Below are 21376 nucleotides of genomic sequence, written 5' to 3'. Positions count from 1 at the left end.
CCCACTGTCAATGGTATCATCCCTGGGCAGGTGGTCCTGGGGTACATAAGAGGCAGGCTAAGCAAGCCATGAGGAACAAGCCAGTAAGCAGCACTCCTCCGTGGCTTCTACTTCAAATCCTGCCTTGAGTTCCTATCCTGACTTTCTTCAATGAACTGTGATGTGGAAGTGGAAGTAAAACAAGCCCCTTCCTCCCGAGGTGCTTTTGGTCTGGTGTTTACCACAGCAACAGAAATTCTAAGACTCTGTAGGAGCTCACTGGAGGCAAGGCTCACTTGCCTTGGTCACCACTTTGACCCTGCTATGTCCTAGGAGCCTGGCACTTAAAACTTCAATCCTATAAGCACTCACAAAGTTGGGGGACCGGATGACACCACTTACTTGTATACAATTGTGCCTTCAGCTCCATGGCCCAGGACATCCTTGGGACAGAATGAAATTTTCCCAACAACCACCATTCTAGTTTCCTCATCTGGAACAAAATGGGAAAAAGAAGCAGTCATTTTAAACAGACATCAACTAAAGAACTTTGAAGCTTCCTGATTTCTGAGTAAGACTTGGGATTTAAGAGGGCCTAAATACCCAGATTCCTGGTGGGCAAGAGCTAGTTAGACCCACTGTTCAATTATGCCCAGGGTCACTGCCTCCTCCCCAGCATTTTGCCCCCTATTCCTACATTCTGTTTCTGCCCTTATATAACTCAGGAGTCTTAAGCTTTCCCAAAGAAAAGGATTCTCCGTAGAGTCTAATATTTAGTTAATGGTGAGCAAAAATGATAAAAGGTCTACCTCAAAGATCCGTATCTAAAATGTCTCAGTATGGTGAGAGAGGTAAAAGAAAGAGACTGCTTAGAACTAGGGGTTCTGAGGCCCCTTCACAATCTCTGTGGCAATCTTCCCAGAATATGGGCCCTAACCATTGGCTAAGCCCATTCCCCAGAAGAAAGTAGGTCACTGCTTCACTTCTGAACTTGGCCAGTGGCTGGTCTCAGGAATTCACTTAAGCCAGATGGAAAACTTCCCTCTGGTTAACAGCAGTTCATAGCCCTGTAGAGGAAAGATGGAGGAAGAAGACCCTCAAACAGAAGATACCATGAATGGGACAGAAGCCCCCTATCACAGAGATCTATAGGTGGGAGGAAGCCAGGGAAGAACATGGAGAGCCCTCAGGAATGACCTGGTGTTCTGTGTTCCAGGTGATGTTCAAAGATACTATGGGAACTATCTTTACCCTCGTCATCCTGCTCCAGGGAGGGGTTGGCGCTGGAGTGGAGTGAGTGGTTGGAGGCTCTGGGGGATGGGCTGGAGCTGTTGGTGCCTGAGCTCTCTGAGAAGAGGCCAGATGAGTCCAGGAACTCAGGGTCCTGAGTAAGGTCTCCATGTGGGTGGAAGGGCAGCTGCTGCTGCTGCAGGAGCTGGATTTTCTCCAGCTCCTTCTGGAACTGCTGGTGCTGGAGTCGGCGCTGCTGATGCATGCTCTGTGAAGAGAAACCCACAGCCAGGCTAGTGTAGCTGGGAAACAAGTCACAGGGAGAGGTATTCCGTGTGGCCAAGGAGGCAGGCAGACTTTACTTGAACCCTAAGGCACAAGGCCAGATGATGTGGGATTCCCCTCTCTATGCTGTGAATATGTTTTATTACCATTGGTTAATAAAGAAGCTGCTTTGGCCCATGGCAGGGCAGAATATAGCAAGGCAGGAAATCCAAGCAGAGATAGAGGAGGAAAGAAGGTGGAATCAAGCAGATGCTATGTAACTGCCAAAGGAGAAAGATGCCAGAACCTTATCGGTAAGCCACAGCTTCATGGCAATACATAGATTAATAAAAATGCGTTAATATAAGATGTAAGAGCTAGCTACCAATACGCCTGAACCATTGGCCAAACAGTATTGTAATTAATATAGTTTTTGTGTGATTATTTGGGTCTGGGTGGCCGGAAAATAAAATAACAGTCTCCGCTTACAGTCAGAGAGAAGCCATAGTAAGACAGAATTGCTTCAGTAATTTTACTCTTCTGTAGTGCCCACAGTCTACCTCTGGAGGGTGATGGTGAGATTAAGTGGCCACTAGGAGGAGCACCTGAAGGGATCTTGCGCTAGAAAGAGGACTAGTGGAGAAATTTCTACTTAATCTTAGAAATTAGTGACTTTTAAGAAAACCTGGAGTTACAGTAGAAGTGAAGCCAAATGGGAAGAATGGTTAGAGGTGCACGGAGTATGGTGGGCAGGGGGCAAGTCCTGGTCCACAATCCTGTGCCTGAATAGAGGTTAAAGCAGGATGGCCCCAACTAGAAGGCAGGCTGGAAGCTGGGTCCAGAATGAGGTAGTGTGGGGCTGAATGATGGTACCTGGCTAAGGTCCTGCTCCTAAGGACTTGGTTTTATCATGCTGCCACACAGAACCCTCTTCTCCAATACTCTGGAAGCTTTGCTTCATCATGAGAAGCATCAGTGGCTGGCAATTATTCTTGCTTGTGCATGGGAAGTGGACTAGAGGGAAATTTTCTAGCTCTTTTTGAACCCAGGGTCCAAGTTCTAGGTGTGCCGCCTACTAGCTTAGTACCCAAGGAAGGCACATAGGCTCCCTGAGCTTAGTTTCTTCTTCTGTGGACAGAGAATAAATAATAATGACCTCATAGGACTGTATGAGGTTTTAAAAAAATAGGTAACTGTACTTTGCCATGGGAAACAGAGCTTACAAAGTCTCTGTCTTCCCTACTTGATAGAGATGTGAGCTGCCTGTGCACTGGTGTTTTCAGGAGACAGTACTGTACGCTTGAACAACTTGCTGCAGGGACTATGGTCTTACCTACTCAAATACACTCTCATTTTTGCTGACTTATCTGCAGCTAGGGAGGAAAGGACTCAACACACCACCCTTTACACTTCAGCTGATCTCACAGTGTAACTGCTATCCTTCCTTTTAAAAAACAAGATACAATTAACTGTTTAAATGACCTTAGGCAGGATTATACATTAGCTTTTATAGACCTTTCTTGAAAAACACTAAGATTTAGTTACAAAACTGTCCTTTTATGAGAAGCTAGTATGGCTAATGTTTTTGAAGATAAGCAAAGATATTTCTTTTTCCCTTTTTTTTTAAAGCAGGGTTTCACTATATAGCCTTGGTTGGTTTTGAACTTGCTATGTAGTTCCTCAAACTTCTAAGTGGTATAATTAAAGGAGTGCAACATGATTCTTAGCTCAAATATCAACTTTTTTTTTCTTTTTTCTTTGTTTGGTTTTTCAAGACAGGGTTTCTCTGCAGCTTTTTTAGAGCCTGTCCTGGAACTAGCTCTTGTAGTCAACTTTTAATTATGAAACATGTTGACTGATTTTTGTGTGGCCCCCACTGACACCTAGTGACTGACAGAGAGGTACCAGAATACAGAGGCATCGAGAAGGGTCAAGCCTTACCAGGGGGTAAGTGATGATGAAGGCCACCCATCCAACAAGCAGAAAGGTGCTCAGGATAATAGTAGCCATGTCCTTAAGCATGGAGTCCACAGGGGCCTCAGGCTTGGCGGGTGCATGGGCCAGCTTCTCTTCCACATCCTGAGACACAGTGGTTGGTGTATTTTCTGAAGTCTGGTCAACCAGGTTGATAACCTTGTATGAAAGAGATTTACTAAATGTCTAGCTTTATAGATGAAGTCAGCACTCAAGAGAAGCTATGTCTACTTAAAATGTAGGAGTATACTCAATGTTTTGTTCTAGTTCATCAAAAGTCTGATGGCCCAGATAACCGTTGCTTCTTTCTAAGCAGCTGCTCTGAGAAGCCATACAGTTCTGCAGTGGTGCTGCCATTGTTCACAGAGATTTAATAAAAATATATTTGGAAATACCTTTAGACCTTGACATTCTTTAAAAATTTTCAATGACAAATATCTTATTCCTTTGATAGTAGATTTGCTATTTAAGGAAAACTGTAAAATCACCTAAATCAACTATAGAAAAAAATCCTAGTGAAAATTTGGTCATCAATTTGATAGTTTTTCACATTGAAAAATGAAGCTAACTGGGACATCAAGAAAATCTTGGGTTTAATCCCAACACTACAAACAAACAAACCACAAATAAAGCAAGACTATACAAGTATGAAGATCTGAGTTCAAATCCCAAGAACACACACCAGAAGTCAAATACAGTGGTATGTGCACCAGTAACCCCATCAGTGGGTGAAGTGGAGACAGGAAGATCACCAGGGCCTGTTGGTCACCGTTTAGCTCCAGATTCAGTAAGAGACTGCCTCAAGGGAACATGGTGCTAAGTGACAGAGCAGGCACCCAATGTCTTCTGGTCTCCTTATACATAATGTACAACCCTATACTGAAACACACACACACCAAAATACCAAGAAAGCTGTATATATGTGTATATATATGTGTGTGTATGTATGTATATGTATATATACACACACATATATACATACACACACATGTAGCTAGTATAGCTAACAAGGCAATAAAGCCACTTCCTTAGGTTGCTTTAAATTTTAAGAAACTCCCAAAAAACTAAAATAATTTATTCAAGAATCTATTATTTTTCCAAAGTTAGGGAAAAGAATCAGATGCCTTTATTAAAGAAATGCTAGCTGGGCAGTGATGGCACATGCCCAACACTTGGAAGGCAGGAGGATCTCTGTGAGTTCAAGGCCAACCTGGTCTTCAGAGATAGTTCCAGGATAGCCAGAGCTACACAAAGAAACTCTGTCTCAAAACAACAACAACCAACAAAAACAAACAAACAAACAAACAAACAGACAAAAATAGGGAAAGAAATGCTTGTTTAGAAGTTCTAAATCAAATCAGATAAGCATGTAGCTTGTAGCTTCCCTCCAAGTTCCTCAGAATCTTAGAGATTTCCTGGAACAGTTTAGAAAAACCATTGATTTGTATTCAAAAAGCTAGTGTTCCTGTTTGCCCAACAAAGCTAACACACAGCTTCCTAGCCTTGCACATTGGTTCTCCACATGCTATGTCACTACACTCTCTCCTGCAAGACATCAGCCTTTGATGCCATTCTCTCCCCTTCCAGTCGCTACCTGAGTCCATTCAGATACATACCTCTTTTGTTCATGCCTCCCTTATAGTGTATCCCACAGTGCATGGGGAGTATGGCTTGTTTAGTATGTAGCAAGTGACTGAGAAATGTGTGCTGAGCATGTGACAGAGGACACTTATTTAGATAGTAACTGCTCAAGAGTGTTTAAAAAGACAGTTGTGGACTGGAGAGATGGTCAGTGGTTAAATTCATGCACTGCTGCTGCAGAGGATCTGGGTTTGGTTCCCAGCACCCACATCAGGCAGCTCACAACCACCTGTAACTCCAAGAGTATTATATAATAAGACCTTGTCTTGAAAACCACAGATAAATAAATAATAAATTACGTCTCTCAAGTGATTTGTTAAGACTACAGATGGCCCATGTCAATAGCTCTTGTTCTTCAAAGCCTCCCCTGGTCTGGGCCATTTCTCTATCACCCCTCTCCACCTAGTGGAGCTGCAAGAGGTCCAGGAATGAATAGCTAGCTCACCAACACCTTCACAAACTTCCAAATCCCCTTTGCTGGCCATAGAGGCCAGGAAAAAAGTCTTCCCAACCCTCTAATATCTGACCAGGAACAGCCAGTAGAAAGTACTAGCAGAGGGGATAGAGGAGAATTAACAAAGTTGAGTGCTTAGGGACTTCAACTGAAGCTCCCAGCTTCTGCTCAGAGGCCTTTTCCACCCTGCCCTCTCAGGCTGCAGGACAAGGTATGCTGTGAGAACATCTGTGTGGATAGTTCTACTGCAGCTCCTTCATGCTGGGATGGACCAGACGAGGCCCTAATCTAGCCCCCTTCCACCTGAGAGGAAAGCTAGAGCCATTAGTCCACTTCCTCACTCACTTCCTCAAAGCTCCTTTTTTCTGAATCAGCAGGAATCACATTTTCCCGATGTTTGGGCAGGTTGTTGGGGAATCTCTCCAGCATCTTGGTAGATGCAGACAGAGGAGTTTCATGGTGTCCTACAAGAGGAAAGAAATCTTTAATGAGAACAGTTCCCAGGCAGTGGTAGTTCTCAACACAAGATTTCTGTAATTGTCTCTATGTGCCGAGGGGGCATTTCCTGCAATGCAATCCCATATCTACACAGTGAGAAAAGGAGAAAGCCAGCTACTAGAGAATTGCACAGAAACAGAAATTGTACAGGGTGTGGTAGCACACACCTTTAATCCTAGCACTTGGGAGGCAGAGGTGGTGGATCTCTGTGCCTTTAAGACCAGCTTGGTTCACACAGTGAGTTCCAGGCTAGCCTGAACTTCACAATGAAACCCAAACAAACAAAAACCAAAACCACCACCCCCCATAGAAATTTTATGACTGGAAGGTCAGTTCAGTCAGTAAAGTTGCTTATGAAAGCATGAGGACCCAAGTTTGATCCCCAGAACTCATGTAAGTAAAGCTGGTGACACACTTGTAATCCAATGGAGAGATGGAGACAGGTTGACCCCTGGAGCTTGCTGGCTAGTTAGCCTAGCCTAGTCAGTGAATTTCAGGCCACTGGGAGACTCTGTCTCAAAGTTTTATCAGTTGACGGCAGGATATGGAAAACAATCTTCAGCTTTTTTGTTTGTCTGTTTTGTATTTTCGAGACCAGGTTTCTCTGTAGCCCTGGCTGTGCTGGAACTCATTCTGTAGACCAGGCTGGTCTCAAACACAGAGATAGGTCTGCCTCTGCCTCCCAAGTGTTGGGATTAAAGATATGCATCACCACATCTTCCTCAGTTGTTTCTATACCTTGCTATTATTTATTTATTTTTTTAAGACAGGGTATCTCACTGAAACTGGAGCTTTTATGTTTCAACTAGATTGGCAGGCCAGTGAATCCCAGGATTCACCTGTCTCTATTTTTTATATGTGTTTTTATATATACCTGGACTTTTAAATGTGTTCCTATCCTCACATTCACAAAGTAAGCACTTTACCCACTGACTCATTTCCTCAGCCCCCTTTCTGTGATCTCTCCAACACAGTCTGAAACCTATTAGAGACTGTCTGCCATGTGTACAAGGTAAAATGTGACAGGAACTAGACAGAGCTTGCATTTCTTGATCTGGGAAGTCCCTCTTTAATCTCTCATCTGACCTCAATCTTTTCAGGTCTCTCTAGCTACAGTATGACATGGTTTTTTAAGGGAAACATACTTTGGCTCTGAACCATCACAAAGTTTCTCTTGTCTACTGTCACATGCTGAGGCACGCTCTGTTCTACAGAAGGTTTCCCACATGTGACTGACTGCCTGTGTCACAACTCTGAGTCAGAGTTGGTGGTGGACACAGGAATCTGAATGTGGGTAATCACAGGTCACCAAGGTCAACCAACAAGAGATCACTGACCAAGAGAAATGAGGTTGTCCTTCCATAGACCATCCTGTATTTCAATAACCTATCTACCCATCCCCTGTTGGTAGGCCCAATCCTACTGTTCAGAGCCCTGTTTATCTGCAAAGCCCCCTACCAATAGACAGCTAGAGAAGTCACTGAAACTCTTATAACAGGCTCCTGATGAAGAAGGGTGTTTAGTAATACCCTGGTGTGCACTCAGAACCAACCATTTTGCAAACTTATCACAAGGTTCTTAAACATTTTTATATAAATAATACCCAGTCTTTGTGAACTATCTGTCTTTGAGCAAACAGGTTCAGACTCTGAAGCAAAAGGCACAGGACCAGCTTCCGTCTGGAATTCCTGCACTGGTCTGCAGGGGCAGCTCATGCCTCTTTCACAAAGCACTAGGTGATGCTGAACACCAGGTCAAAGTCACTGCTGCATTGGGAAACAAAGCAACCACAGACCACACCTTTTGGTTTAGTGAGGTCCATTTTATCTTCAAGATGAATGTGCAGGTGGGCTATCTTAGAACCAAAGGCCATATCTTGACATTAACAGATACAACTCGCAGCCCTGGTCTATGAGAAGATTGATACATATCCCTGTTGTCTTATTTTAAGATGATCAGCTATAGAGTTTCTCAAAGGGACCCTCAGAATTGTGAGATCCTTACTTAGCTAACTCTTGGAACTTTATCGGGCTTCCCAGTCAGCCTATTCTGATAATGTAAAGGGTTTCAAAGGGATCTCACTTTGTAACTCTGCCATGGAGAATTCTCTTGCAATGTTTAGTGCTTTCATACACATTTCCTTTGTGTCACTTCTTAACCACTGCCAGGCAGTTTATGGACCCTTAATTGGTACATAAAACTCAGTAGCCTTGTAACTTTAATGACCTCAGCTCAATTAGCTTTCCCCTCCCTTCAACATGGGTCCATTCATGCATGCTTTCCCAAACTACTTCTGTAAAGAAAGGAAAAGAATTCTTGTGCCATTTTCTTTTCCCTATTTGGTTACTAAAATAATTAAATTAACTAATAAATAAGAATAACAATATAAAATCAGCTATAAAGAATCAAAAGGAAAAAAACAGGTCTTCCAAAAGACCTGCAAGCACAACCAGCTTTCTCTCTGCAGCTCCTTACTCCTCATATTCTGGCTCTGACATCTTCGGTCTTCCAACTTGTCCTGTCCAGCCTCTTACCCACATTCATTCATATTCCATATGATCAATCTTGGCCTGGCCTTCTTACTTATAGAGTGGAAATAATAAGAGCAAATACCTTACATGGTCACTGTGAGGAACAGGCAGCAGACATTCTGGGCCTGAAAATTACACCAAGTATTTGAATCTTGGAACATTAGAGAAACTGCTTTTGAGACAATAATAAGGTAACCTGGAACTCTAATTCCTTGGAAGTAAAAATATTCCCAGATCTTGAAATGGACAGGGCGCACACAGCATTTAGAATGAAGGGTAGCAGTAAGCCAGCAGGGTTGACTTTTGCCCACCAGGAGGCAGCATGTTACTCAGCAAAGAACAACTCTTACCTATAAGAAGCCAGTAATTCCTCAAGTAGTTCAGCTTGCTTTTCCCTTTGATTCCAGGGTCAAACTTGAGGTCTGTGCTGGGGGTGATCACACACTCTCCTTTGTCTCCAATGGTGACACCATCTGTCTGGGGACCTTCCAGCAAAGGAAGAGTGCTGCCTCGAGGCTGAGGAGATGGGATATGGTAAGTTGGAGGGCTTGCAGGAGAGTTTCATTAGGTGCTGCAGTACATCCCGTCAGCCACTGTTCCCCTAAAGGGACTGTCATGGCTCTGGCTCAATAAGCAAAGCATGACTCAAAGGTCCTGGGACAAGGGAAGCTCCTCCCTCAGGTTACAACAGTGCTCCATTGACACCTTTTCAGCTTTTTGTTTGAGATAGCACTCAAGCAGCCCAGGCTGGACTTGAACTCTAGATCCTCCTTTCTCCATCTCATAAGAGTTGGGATTACAGGCATGTACTCTAATGTTTGGCCCTTTTCAGATTCCTTATTTTTGGGGAAGGGGAGTTTGAGATAGGATTTCACTGTAGTTTTGAAGCCTGTCCTGGAACTCACTCTGTAGACCGACCATGCTGGCCTCAAACTGACAGAGATCTGCCTACGTTTGCCTCCCGAGGGTTGGGATTAAAGGCATGCACCACCACTTCCTGGCCGTTTTCAGATTCTTATGCTTGGGTACTAAGGACAAGGAAGAATATGCATATAGAATGCCAAGAAGTTATTAACAGAAATTATATAAAACTATATGAGAATCTATATGGAAGAAAATGGGGGATATGTACCAGTCACAAATGATGTAATTGACAATGTGGAATAAACCAGCCACTGATGAGCTTACAGAGGCAGGAGTGACCCTAGTAGCCAACCAACTTCTGGGCAGACAATGTACAAACAACCAGCCCAGACACTTGTCCAGATCAGGACAAGCGGCCAGGAGTGTAATGTCCCAGACGCGCAGTGAAAGCTCAAAGTAGGCTGGTAGCCTGAAGAGGTATGGAGAGGACACAAAGAATGGAAGAAGGGAATGAGTAGAGAAAAGGAAGTGAGAGACCAGCAACACGCTCAGAAGAAAGAACAGGGAAGTTTGGGGATTGTGGAGAAGATGTGTTTGTCTGGACTATGTAACTCCCTAGAACCAACAGAGTGGTAGAAAGATATGGTAGGACTAGCTTGAATAAAGTCTAAGGAGTTTAGATCTGAACACAAAAGCCGCAGGGGTATAACAGCATTTCCTGGCTTTAGGAATCTGTTTCTGTCAACTATTTTGCTTTCAAAGTAGAATGTGGATGTACAGTTGTTCATGAGTCTTTCAGCTCTGTGCTTCCTCTCTCTCTCTGGTTTGTGTTTTGAGACAGTGTTTCTTTGTGGAGCTCTGGTTGTCTTGGAACTCTGTCTGTAGACCAAGCTGGCCTCAAACTCAGATCTGCCTGCCTCCTGAGTCTTGGCACTAAAGGCATGCGCCCCTACCACCCAGCTCATTTCTTCTTAACCAGGTGTTCACAGAAAACTCAAGCCACTTTTTGCCCAAAAGAATAAAAGCAGCTGAGAGATAGCATCTTTGGGGTCCCACAGTTTACTCACCACTACAGCAACCCCCTCGTGTACCATTGAGGGAGAGGCATAGAGGCTGGTGGAGTACTTCCCGACATACAGGGTAGGCCTGGGAAAAAAAGAGAAACACATTTTGAAATCATTTCACATCCAAAACCCACAAAATGTGGCTTCTAAGAGATGAGAATTATAGACTCAAGTATTACCCCACCTCCCACATAACCCATGCAACTCCCACAGAAACTAGCAAGGTGGCAGGGGTACTGCAGGGTGACAGGACAGCAGAACTTCAGGTCCCAGCTTCACCAGTCACCTTACAATGGCAAGTCTCACTTTCCTTAGCTGCAAAATGCCAGGGCTGGACTACACTGAGCCCAGTACAGCCTGAGGAAAGGGCAGTATCATGACCAGCAGAAGACTGAAGACTCAGCACCCACTGCCAGATTCTCAGGTGACCCTGAGCCAGCAGCCTTTCAGAACCACCACCTTCAGCATCACCATACTGCCGAGGGCTTCCTGAGGATACCCAGGGTGAGCAGAGGGATGGGCAACTGCTCCATTCCAGATGCTGAGAGCAATGGGAATGCAGAGATGCATAAAGCAGGAGGGTGGTGCACACCTGTAATCCTAGTATACATAGTATGTTTGGGGCCAGCTTAGGCTCATGAGACCCTGTCTCAAAGAAAACAAACAAAACAAAAAGAAAAAAGAATGAAAACTCCAATCCAAATTGAGTGATATTTCCTGGTAATCTGCTCAGGTAACCTACCTCAGACATCACAGGGGACTGTCTAGTAGCAGCATGAAAACAGTGGGAGCCGTACCTACAGATCCTTACGATTGCTACTGTCAGGAGCCTTGGTGGATCTGTCATCTAAGAAATTATCCAAACTTCTTTTAACAAATACCTTCCACCTAAATGGTGCTTCACTATAGTCAACACTTTCACATACATGATCCTATTTTAACTTCCCCACAAATCTATAAAGTATGAAGGTGAAGCCTAGTCTGCTAAGTGACTGCCAGGCTTTTCCCAGGTGGGGACAAAGAATACAAGCCTGCTGAGTGTAGGTCACATACATCCTAACACTTTTTTCTCCCTGATTTTTAAAATAAGTATGATGTACAATAAAAAATTTAAAATATACTACAGTCTCCCACACATATTTTATAGTTAATGTTAAAAAATTCCAGGTAGGTATACGCCTGTAATCCCATCATTCTGGAGGCTAAGGTAGAAAGATGGATAAATTTGAGGCCAGCCTGGGTTACATAATGGGACTTTCAAAATCCATAAACATAATGCAGACTCAGAGAAAGAGATAAAGAGACAGTGAAAGACAAAGTTTGAAGCATAAAGGAGTACCCCATGATTCGCATTCTGAGGTTCCCAAATGAGTCAGTGTTTTTTGTTTGTTTGTTTGTTTTTCAAGACAGGATTTTTTCTGTGTAGCCCTGAATGCCCTGAAACTCACTTTGTAGACCTGGTTGGCATCAAACTCAGAGATCCACCTGCCTCTGCCTCCCTGCTGGGATTAAAGGTGTGCACCACTGAGCCAGGATCAAAAGCAAGCCAGTGTTGACTCTTGATGATCTTATGTGACCTCAGAGATGTCTGCCCACCCCTGGACCTCCTCCAGTATAGGATACACTACACTGCAGCAGTTCCAGAAGGTAATGGCTGTCCTTTGCTGCCTGATCTGTCCCAACTCCTCCAACTCACGTCAGCTTGCTCTTGGCCTCTGTCTCCTTGGGGAACGGATACTTCCATTTAGTGATGCGTCCCACTTCCCCAGACATGAAGGTCAAGTAGCGTAGAGTCTCCACAGCGACGTTGATGTGCATCACCTTTCTCAGCCCCTCCCGCTGCCAGACGTAGAAGGCCACCACAGGAGAGGCATAGTTTTGGATCCATAAGACATCCCCAGATTCACTGTCCACAGTTACCACCAGCCCATCGCCATTGGACACAAAGTGGGACATCTCTGTAAAGATCAAACAAAGCATGTCAACCACATCCTCAACTGTATCTTCTACTCTCTTAGCAAGTTGCAGTCATTTCATTGAAGAGAAGAGTTCTGGAATATTCCCAGGTCACAAGAGTCCACTGATTTTCCAGTGAGCTCTTCAGTATCAAGACACTGAGAGATGCCTGGCTTTTAAAGTAAAATAGGCTTATTTTCCCACCTCCCTGCTATTTTCTTTTAAACTATTCTATCTAATAAGCAGGGGTAAATGTTGAGGGGAAAGGAGTCGATGCGGGTGCCTACAAAGCTGACATTTTATAGCAATCATTTAAAACCTGTGACTCCAACTGAAATTCAGACCTGTGTGCATCTGACCCCACAAAGAGCCACACAGAGACAAAGTGTGTGAGGTCCTGAGCCAGAAAGAATAGTCAAACTTTCAGATACCAATGTTAAGATAAAAAAACTTAGGTTGCACAGTTATCATCTTGAGTTGCAGAATGCTAAAACTAGAGAAGTAATTAAGAGTATGAACCATATTTAAAAATGGCCTTCTTTGGGCTGGAGAGATGGCTCAGCAGTTAAGAGCCCTGACTGTTCTTCCAGAGGTCCTGAGTTCAATTCCCAGCAACAACATGGTGGCTCACAACCATCTGTAATGAGATCTGGTGCCTTCTTCGGGCCTGCAGGCAGGATACTGTATATGTAAATAAATAAATCTTTTAAAAAATGGCCTTTTTTTTCTTACTGTGGTTACTAGGGATTGAATGCAGGTACTTATGATTGCTAGACAAAACTGGGGTTTTTTTTGTTTTGGTTTGATTTTTTTTTTTTTTTTTTTTGTGACAAGGTTTCTCTGTGTAGCCCTAGCCGTCCAGGAACTAGCTCTGTAGACCAGGCTGGCCTCAAACTCACAGAGATGCACCTGCCTCTGTCTCTCAAGTGCTGGGATTAAAAGTGTGTGCTACTACTGCCTGGCTTGTTTTGTTCCCAGCTTGTTTTGTTTTTGAGACAATCTCTCTATATATCGTTGGCTTCCCTGGAATTCACTATGTAGACTAGGGTGGCCTTGAACTCAGAGATCTGCCTGCCTCTGCCTCCCTGGTACTGAGACTAAGTATGTGTACCACCATGCCTAGTCTGGCAAGATTTTTAAGATTTATTTATTTTATGAGTACAAGTGAATACCTGCATGAATGTACCTATGTGTAAAACACACACACACAGACACACACAGACACACACACAGATATATAAAACATGTATGTCTGGTGTCCATGGAAGCTAGAAGAAGGCATTTGATCTCTTGGAACTGAAGTTACAGGCAGTTATGAGCCACCATATATTGGGAACTGAATTCAGGTCCTCTGGAAGAGCAACGAGTGCTCTTTTCAGTCTCCTAGAGTGGCCTTCTTGATGGGGTTATGGATAACACATGCTAATGTTTAATTCTATTGTCCATGGGCTGGTAGTAAATTCCTTCTGTGATATATAGGGACTCAAAATGTGTGCCTTCCCTTTTCTCTAGCTAAAGTTATCACCACTTTAAGCCTATAAAAAAAAATCCAGAACTTGATGATGATGAATTAAAAAAAAATCCTGCTTTCTGGAGATCATTCTATATGCGGAAGGTGCCAGCCCAACTTTGAGAGTGTCCTTTCATCGGGTACACTTACTGTAGTCCACGTCATCCTCGGGCAGTGAGGCTGCATAGTCAAAATAGGTGGCATTCCAACGGAGCTCTCGGGTCTTGGTGTCATACATGGTGATGGTGTATTCTGGAAAATACAGATCAATGGTACCATGAAGGGGCTGTACAACTTACTAAGATGTTATACAGTTACGACAAGAAAGTTTTCACTAAAATGCACCAAGATTATTCATGTGGAAGGGAAAGACCATGTGGAGGATTGAAGTACCAAACACAAGAGTGAACCTGGCTATGCTTTGAAACCCACAGTTCACAGACTCCTTAGCCGTGCAATGGCTGTTTTAGCCACTAAGTTTCAGGGTTCTTTATTGTGGAGTAATACATAGGTGAAATTAGAAATAGGTACCTAGAAGTGGGATGGCACCATAACAGAAACCTAAGACACCTGGCACCGACTTTGGGACCAGGTGATGGGAGGTGAAGGGTGACAAGAGGAGTGTTAGACACTCCAGAGAGCAATGAGAAAACCACTGCAAGAAGGTAAAAGGGGTAGCCTGGTCATGAGCTTACAGAGTAGACAAATTATAAGGCTACTGCTTGCAGTAACTTAGAAGACAGAGAAAGTCACCACCACCCAGAAGGGGAAAGACTCGTATTTTAAAAAAAAAAAAATGGTGGTGGTGGTGCACGCCTTTAATTCCAGCAATCAGGAGGAAGAGGCAGGTGGATCTCTGTGAGTTTGAGGCTAGCCTGGTCTATAGAGCTAGTTTCAGGACAGGCTCCAAAGCTACAGTAGAAGCCCTGTCTCAAAAAAATAAAGGCTGGAAAGGAAGTTCAGAGTCCCCAGCACTTAGGAAGCAGAGGCAGGTGGATCTCTGTGAGTTCAAGGCCAGGATGGTCTACAAAATTAGTTCTAGGACAGCCAGGGCTACACAGAGAAACCCTGTCTCCAAAAAACAAACACCAAAAGAAACAAATAAGTAAAATAAAAGGAAGTTCAGAGTTACCAGCAGGGGGGAAAAAGGTCCCAGGTCAAGGTTAAAATCAAACTCAGGTGAACCCATAAAACCCTTCTTAGAGACCTAAGAAAGATTTAAGATGATACCTTGGAAACCCTTCTACTAGCTAGTCATATGAATGCTGGCCAGGGCACTCCCACAATCTCAAGTGGACAGTTGTGACAGGGCCTTTAGCTAAGGGACTAACTACAATTTGACACATGGGAAACCCACCAAATTTTTAAAGGAGTAATATTAGTGCAATAATCAGATAATAGAAGGGGGTGGACTCCAGACTCCCCACTTTCAATAAAAAGCAGATTGAGAAAACTGTAAAAGGCATTTCTTTTTCTTTTAAAATTAAAAATATACATGTTTATTCATTTTTCTTCTAGGTGCATGTGTTCTTGACTATACATCTATAACTTATATCGTGCAGTACCAAGGAAGACAAAAAAAGACATTTGGTCTGCTAGGACTAATGCGACAGTTGTAAGCCACCATATGGATGCTGGGAACTGAAGCAAGGTCCTCTGGAGGAACATCCAGTGTTCCTAACTGCTGAGCCATCCTCTCCAGCCCCTAAACTAGCCATTTCTGATGAAAAATGAAGCACTTCTTTCAAAGGATAGAATCAAGAGCCACTGAGAACAATACAGTAAGGAACCAATGTCTGGGAGTAAAACTTGGCTCCACAAGGAATGTTTTCTGCACCTCAGGGTAGGAGAACCTGAAAACAAATGCCTGGTTGGATTTCAGAATTACTAAGGATCAGCACCCTTCCTTTTTTTTTTTTTTTTGGCTAGTTTTCCCCTCAGAGTTCAGGCTTAAACCCAGAACCCTACACATGCTAGGCAATCTCTCTGCCACTGAGTTGCATCCTCTACCTTTGTTCACCTCTTTTAGAATGGGAATGTTTATTACAGCCACCTTGTCTCATCACTGTACATCACGTAGATAGAGGGAAAGGCACAAGAGCGAGAACCCTTCCTCCCCGATGCCCTCATTAGTTTGTTAAGATAGGGTTTCATTCAGCTCAGGCTGACCTTACACTCACATGCAGCCAAGGCTAGCACTGCATTCCTGATCCTCCTGCCTTTACCTCCCACATGTTAGGATTACAGGTGTGAGTCACCATGCTCAGTCTTTTTAATTCATGGGTCTCCAGATCAGAGATCCTCATCTGCCATCATGCCTGATGCAGATCCCCAAACACTAGATTTTGAGACCAATGCTATAATAGGATTTTGGGGATCTTGGTAGGGGGTGAATGTATTTTGTATGTGGAAGAGTTCCACTACTGTAGCCAGAGGGAAGGCTATGTATGCTGAACAGAGGATAATCATCACGTCTTTCCTGTGATATGCAAGCCACTTTTTCTTCAAGAGGGTGAGTCTTTGTCTTCACCCTGGGCTCTGGACCTGCCTAATAACCTACTTTGACTGACGACTGAAGTAAGGCCGTGGGAGTTCCGAGTTTAGATCTTATGAGGCAATCTAACATTCACATTTGCCCAAGAAGCAACCATGTCAGGAAGTCCAGGCTTTCCATATGGATGTGTGGGGGAAGTTTACATGGAGCTGACCCAAGATTCCAGACATGAGTCATCCCAGAATGAAGAACAGAGATGGATTTCTGTGTGGAGCCCTTCCTAATTCCTTAGTCAAAGAATTAGGAACAATAAAATGGCCATACTTTAAGACACTAGGCGGCTTATTACATGGCAATAGATAATGGAAGCAGTGGCTTTATGGACTAAGAACACACATTCCGGGGCTGGAGAGATGGCTCAGAGGTTAAGAGCACTGCCTGCTCTTCCAAAGGTCCTGAGTTCAATTCCCAGCAACCACATGGTGGCTCACAACCATCTGTAGTGGGGTCTGGTGCCCTCTTCTGGCCTGCAGGTATACACACAGACAGAATATTGTATACATAATAAATAAATAAATATTAAAAAAAAAAAGAACACACATTCCATTTAAAGCCAAAGCATGTCCAAACTCTCTCCATTACCCCAATTCTACTGGAGACCCATAGTGTTTACACCTGCATGAAGCTAGGCTTTACTTGATAAAAAGTAGTCCCAACAGCTGGAAATGAGGACACTTGATTTTTCAGGGGAGGATGGCTGCTGTAACAGGCCTGTCGGCTGAGAATAGGAGAGTAAAATGGAATATTCCTGAACAAGGTGGGAGCTTGAAGGCTGGGAAAATAGCTTTGCAAAGGAGGGAACTTTTGAGCAGTGCTGTGGAAAAAGAAGGGACATTTATGTGCCATAAGGGCAAAACCAGGCGCACACCTGGTAGCGAAAGCCATTCCATTTTGAGTCCTTAAAAACAGCACTGCTATTCTGAGAGCAGTAGGTAGCATACCCAGTTGAAAACATTTCAAGTGGGGAAGCATAGCAGCTACATGACGGGGCTCAGGGTAGTCTAGACTACATTCCCTGGGGTCTGAAGAGTCTGAGAAATCTGGCTGCTTGGAGAGGGCAACTCTGGCCACTTTTTGGAGAACAAATCCAGTACCAGAGGTTGGTGGAAGAGTTTTGTCCTACTCACTCTAGAAACAGGCAGGTTGTTTAACAAAGACTCATTTCTTACCTGTCCGTCCAAGATACAGCAGGGAGGTTGATGGGCAGAGACTATCTGCAAAGGCAGATGACAAGGTCTGCTGCTTTTCTCCAGTCAGAAGATCGATGACATACCAAATATCCTGCTTTTTACCTGGAATGTTAGTGAACACACTGTTAATACCCTTCCCAAGCAGAAATAAACAGCATCAATAAGGTAGCAGTTTTAACTATTCAAGATCCTCTCTGTGCTGGGAAATAGGCCTGAAATCCCTAGGAAATTAGAGATGTTTCTATAGTGCTTTGTACGTGACAAAATAAATGGCAATGTAAACTTTTTTTAAATTAATTTAATTTACATATATTGGTGTGAAGGTATCAGATCCTCTAGAACTGGAGTTACAGACAGTTGTTAGCTGTCATGTGGGTGCTAGGAATTGAACCTGGGTCCTCTGGAAGTGCAGTTAGTGCTCTTAACCACTGAGCCATCTCTCCAGCCCGGCAATGTGAACTCAATAACTCTTTGGGCCACTGAGTTCTAGACTAATTTAATAACCTAAACCCAACATAAACATTTCTCTAAGATTTATAATCTAATTATAATATCAACAAGTTCTCTTAACTTTCAAGTTGGGTTTTATTGCTTTGACAACTATCTTAAATATAAAAAATCTTGGTGCATGCCTTTAGTCCCAGCACTTGGGAGGCAGAGGCAGGCAGATTTCTATGAGTTTGAAGCCAGCCTGGTTCTACAAGAACTAGTTCTACAAGAACAGTACAGGTCCCAAAGTTACAGAGAAACCCTGTTCTAAAAAACCCAAAATAAATAAATAAATAAATAAATAAATAAATAAATAAATAAATAAGCAAGCTTTAAAAAAAATTGAAAAATCTTGCTTGTCCTTTTCCCGCAAATGAAGATCTATATAAATATAAGCACACCTAGGGGTTCTTTTCCTGGTAACTATAATACATATTCCTCAACATCCCTACCAATTACCAATTGGCGCACATGTGAAGTAGCACATAACTATAATTAGCAAGTACCTGTGACTAGCCAGCAGAGTTACTGTAACCTGATGCTAAAGAGGCTAAAGTTATTTCAACCTTTGTTTCTACCAGTAAACTATTCCCAGGTCACAAGTTATACCCCTTGCCTTGGTCAGCTGATTATGAACACACAGACAGCACAGCCACATAAACACTTTTAAGAAAACATTTAGTATATGTATCTAAAATACAGATGGTATGGTGTATTTGAAGGCCAACACAGTCAACTATAATGTGTGCATTTCTATTCTGCAAGCCATGCCTCTGGACATTTATGTTTTCCTACTTTAACAGACGTTTCCTACATTAAAGTTCCCATGGAAGCAGAACACAGAGATGCCAGAGAAGGGCACAGGGTACGAGGATTTGTTAAGGCTATACTTAGCTGTAACAGATGTAACACACTAGATTCCACACAGGTACAACTTGTTTGTGGATTCTAACCATTCTCAACAATAAAGTCTTAAAATGAAAAAGATCTGAATATAGAGAATAAATTATATACAAATAACCATGACCATTAATACCTACCATCTATGTGACGTACATCTGGTTACTTCAAGGACCACTGCAGTCTGTATAATCTACCTATCGCTATGAGGGATGGATTGAGTAACTATCATGCTCATAAATATACTCAGTGAACTTACTTAAGACATGGCACAAAGATGGTGGAAACACAATATCCTAATTTACCACATATGATGAATTGCTGGAAGACCAACAGAGAACAATGACATAATCAGAAGATGGTCATATGGGCCCAGGGCACGGCCCAGCGGAAGGAAGGTTTGTTGGTCATTTCCTATGAATCTATTCCTCATTCTGAAAGGCTCATACAAGGATGAAGGAGTGTCCCTAGCAAAACTTAAAAACCTGGCCTGCATTTGAGACTTGAAAATGTACATAGATCTCCTGAGGCATGAATAGGCAATAAGCACTTTCAGTTCCTCAAAAAGAAAGCTGCTATATAAACACAGGCCATTATTGCTACTAGAATTGCAAGATAAATACAGTTCTCCTTTGTGCTACAAATGCATCTTTATTGACATTTTGGCAGCAATGTGCTAAAGAAAAGCAAGTGAGCTGATGATTTGAAAGCTGTGACCCCACAGGTATGAAGACAGCTTATCTAGTAAAGCTGCTAAGTGCTGCTTCTACCAAATATTCTGATAGCAGGAAATACTAGGAAAGCCCTATAATTAATAGGCAGGACCTGGCTTCCCTTCCTTAGCTCAGACTATTGTACTCAATTTAATTTTATTCATTTGCAGCTAGGTATGTTGCAATCATGAAATAACAGCAGTAGGCCAACCCAGCAGCTAAAAGCTTATTAAATGAGTAACCATATTAATGATGTCAATTCTCCCTCAGAAGGGGAGAGCTCTTTCTTAAAAAAAAAAAAGAAAATAGAAAATGGGAACTCTTACCCATGTAGAGGATTCCATCTGAACTTCGGCATGGAGATGCCTGAACCAATTCTGGGATGGTAAAGGGAAGTTTCTTTAAAAAAAAAAAATGTAAAAAAAATAAGTTAACCAAGTCTTGTGAAATTGCTGTAATTCTACCGAGCAAGCTGTTTCTGTTACCCAGTTCTTCTAAAAACAGAGAAGCACACTGCAGATGGAGCCTAAGGAGGAGGTCCTGGGCTCTCACATCTACGTCCAACAGCCTCTAGGCTGCCTGGTCTCTGAACTCTGTCTTGTGAAATTGCTGTAATTCTACCGAGCAAGCTGTTTCTGTTACCCAGTTCTTCTAAAAACAGAGAAGCACACTGCAGATGGAGCCTAAGGAGGAGGTCCTGGGCTCTCACATCTACGTCCAACAGCCTCTAGGCTGCCTGGTCTCTGAACTCTGTACACCAACTCATTGATTTGACACAGGATGCACAGGTCCCTCGGGTTTCCTGTCTAGGTATTCCCTGAGGGTTCCACAAACCTTTTCTAGAAGATTACAAAAATGTGGAGAGTAGCTGGGCGGTGGTGGCGCACGCCTTTAATCCCAGCACTCGGGAGGCAGAGGCAGGCGGATCTCTGAGTTCGAGGCCAGCCTGGTCTACAAGAGCTAGTTCCAGGACAGGCTTCAAAGCTACAGAGAAACCCTGTCTCAAACAAACAAACAAACAAACAAACAAAATCTGTCTTCAAAAACTGACCCAAAGATATCCAAGTTAGGTAGAATGACAGTGACTTTTATCATGACATTAATGCTGAAAAGAAGCAACTTAGAAGAAAGTCAAGGCTCAAGGAAAGGAGAATGGTTACATGGACAACACAAAGGGCTTGGTTTTAGTGTTTCATTTAGTAAGTAATTCTCTACTGAAAACAGAGCTTTTGGGTTATAAAAAGGAAGTTATGGTAGGTGCCAGGAAAAGAAACTCTAAGAACTCCCAACGTTTCAACACATTTCATCATAAAACTGCCTCTTCTGAGCCCACAGCTGACCTCTGAGCGGTCCTTTTGGCCACTGTTTGTTTCGGTGAACTTTATTTTTGGAACGGGCCCTGAAACTGCAGGTACCTGCTGTTAGGCTTCTACTACATTGTCACCTTTTCTCCAAGGAATAAAAAGATTTTTTAGTAGTGTTGATAAACAAAGCTGGCCCGGCATGGTGGCACAAGCCTTTAATTCCAGCACTCAGGAGGCAGAGGCATGTAGATCTTGAGTTCA

At 43.1% G+C, this 21376-nt stretch overlaps 1 protein-coding gene across 1 annotated transcript in view; it reads right to left on the bottom strand.

Annotated features, from left to right (window-relative positions):
* Positions 1 to 21376, bottom strand: part of Ern1 (endoplasmic reticulum to nucleus signaling 1) — a 93426-nt gene that overhangs the window by 12559 nt on the left and 59491 nt on the right. Inside the window, exons 5-14 of the mRNA XM_038326332.1 lie at positions 20138 to 20210; positions 17689 to 17811; positions 14116 to 14217; positions 12196 to 12457; positions 10503 to 10581; positions 8922 to 9087; positions 5888 to 6006; positions 3415 to 3606; positions 1231 to 1477; positions 382 to 472 (exon numbers count right to left, since the gene is read on the bottom strand). Coding sequence (XP_038182260.1) covers positions 382 to 472; positions 1231 to 1477; positions 3415 to 3606; positions 5888 to 6006; positions 8922 to 9087; positions 10503 to 10581; positions 12196 to 12457; positions 14116 to 14217; positions 17689 to 17811; positions 20138 to 20210 — 1454 coding nt within the window. The remainder of the gene's footprint in view (positions 1 to 381; positions 473 to 1230; positions 1478 to 3414; positions 3607 to 5887; positions 6007 to 8921; positions 9088 to 10502; positions 10582 to 12195; positions 12458 to 14115; positions 14218 to 17688; positions 17812 to 20137; positions 20211 to 21376) is intronic.

Source organism: Arvicola amphibius, chromosome 4 (assembly GCF_903992535.2).
Source record: "Arvicola amphibius chromosome 4, mArvAmp1.2, whole genome shotgun sequence".
NCBI classification, from domain to species: Eukaryota; Metazoa; Chordata; class Mammalia; order Rodentia; family Cricetidae; genus Arvicola; species Arvicola amphibius.
Note: the sequence above shows the minus strand (reverse complement) of the source record. Positions and strands in the feature narration are given on the sequence as shown.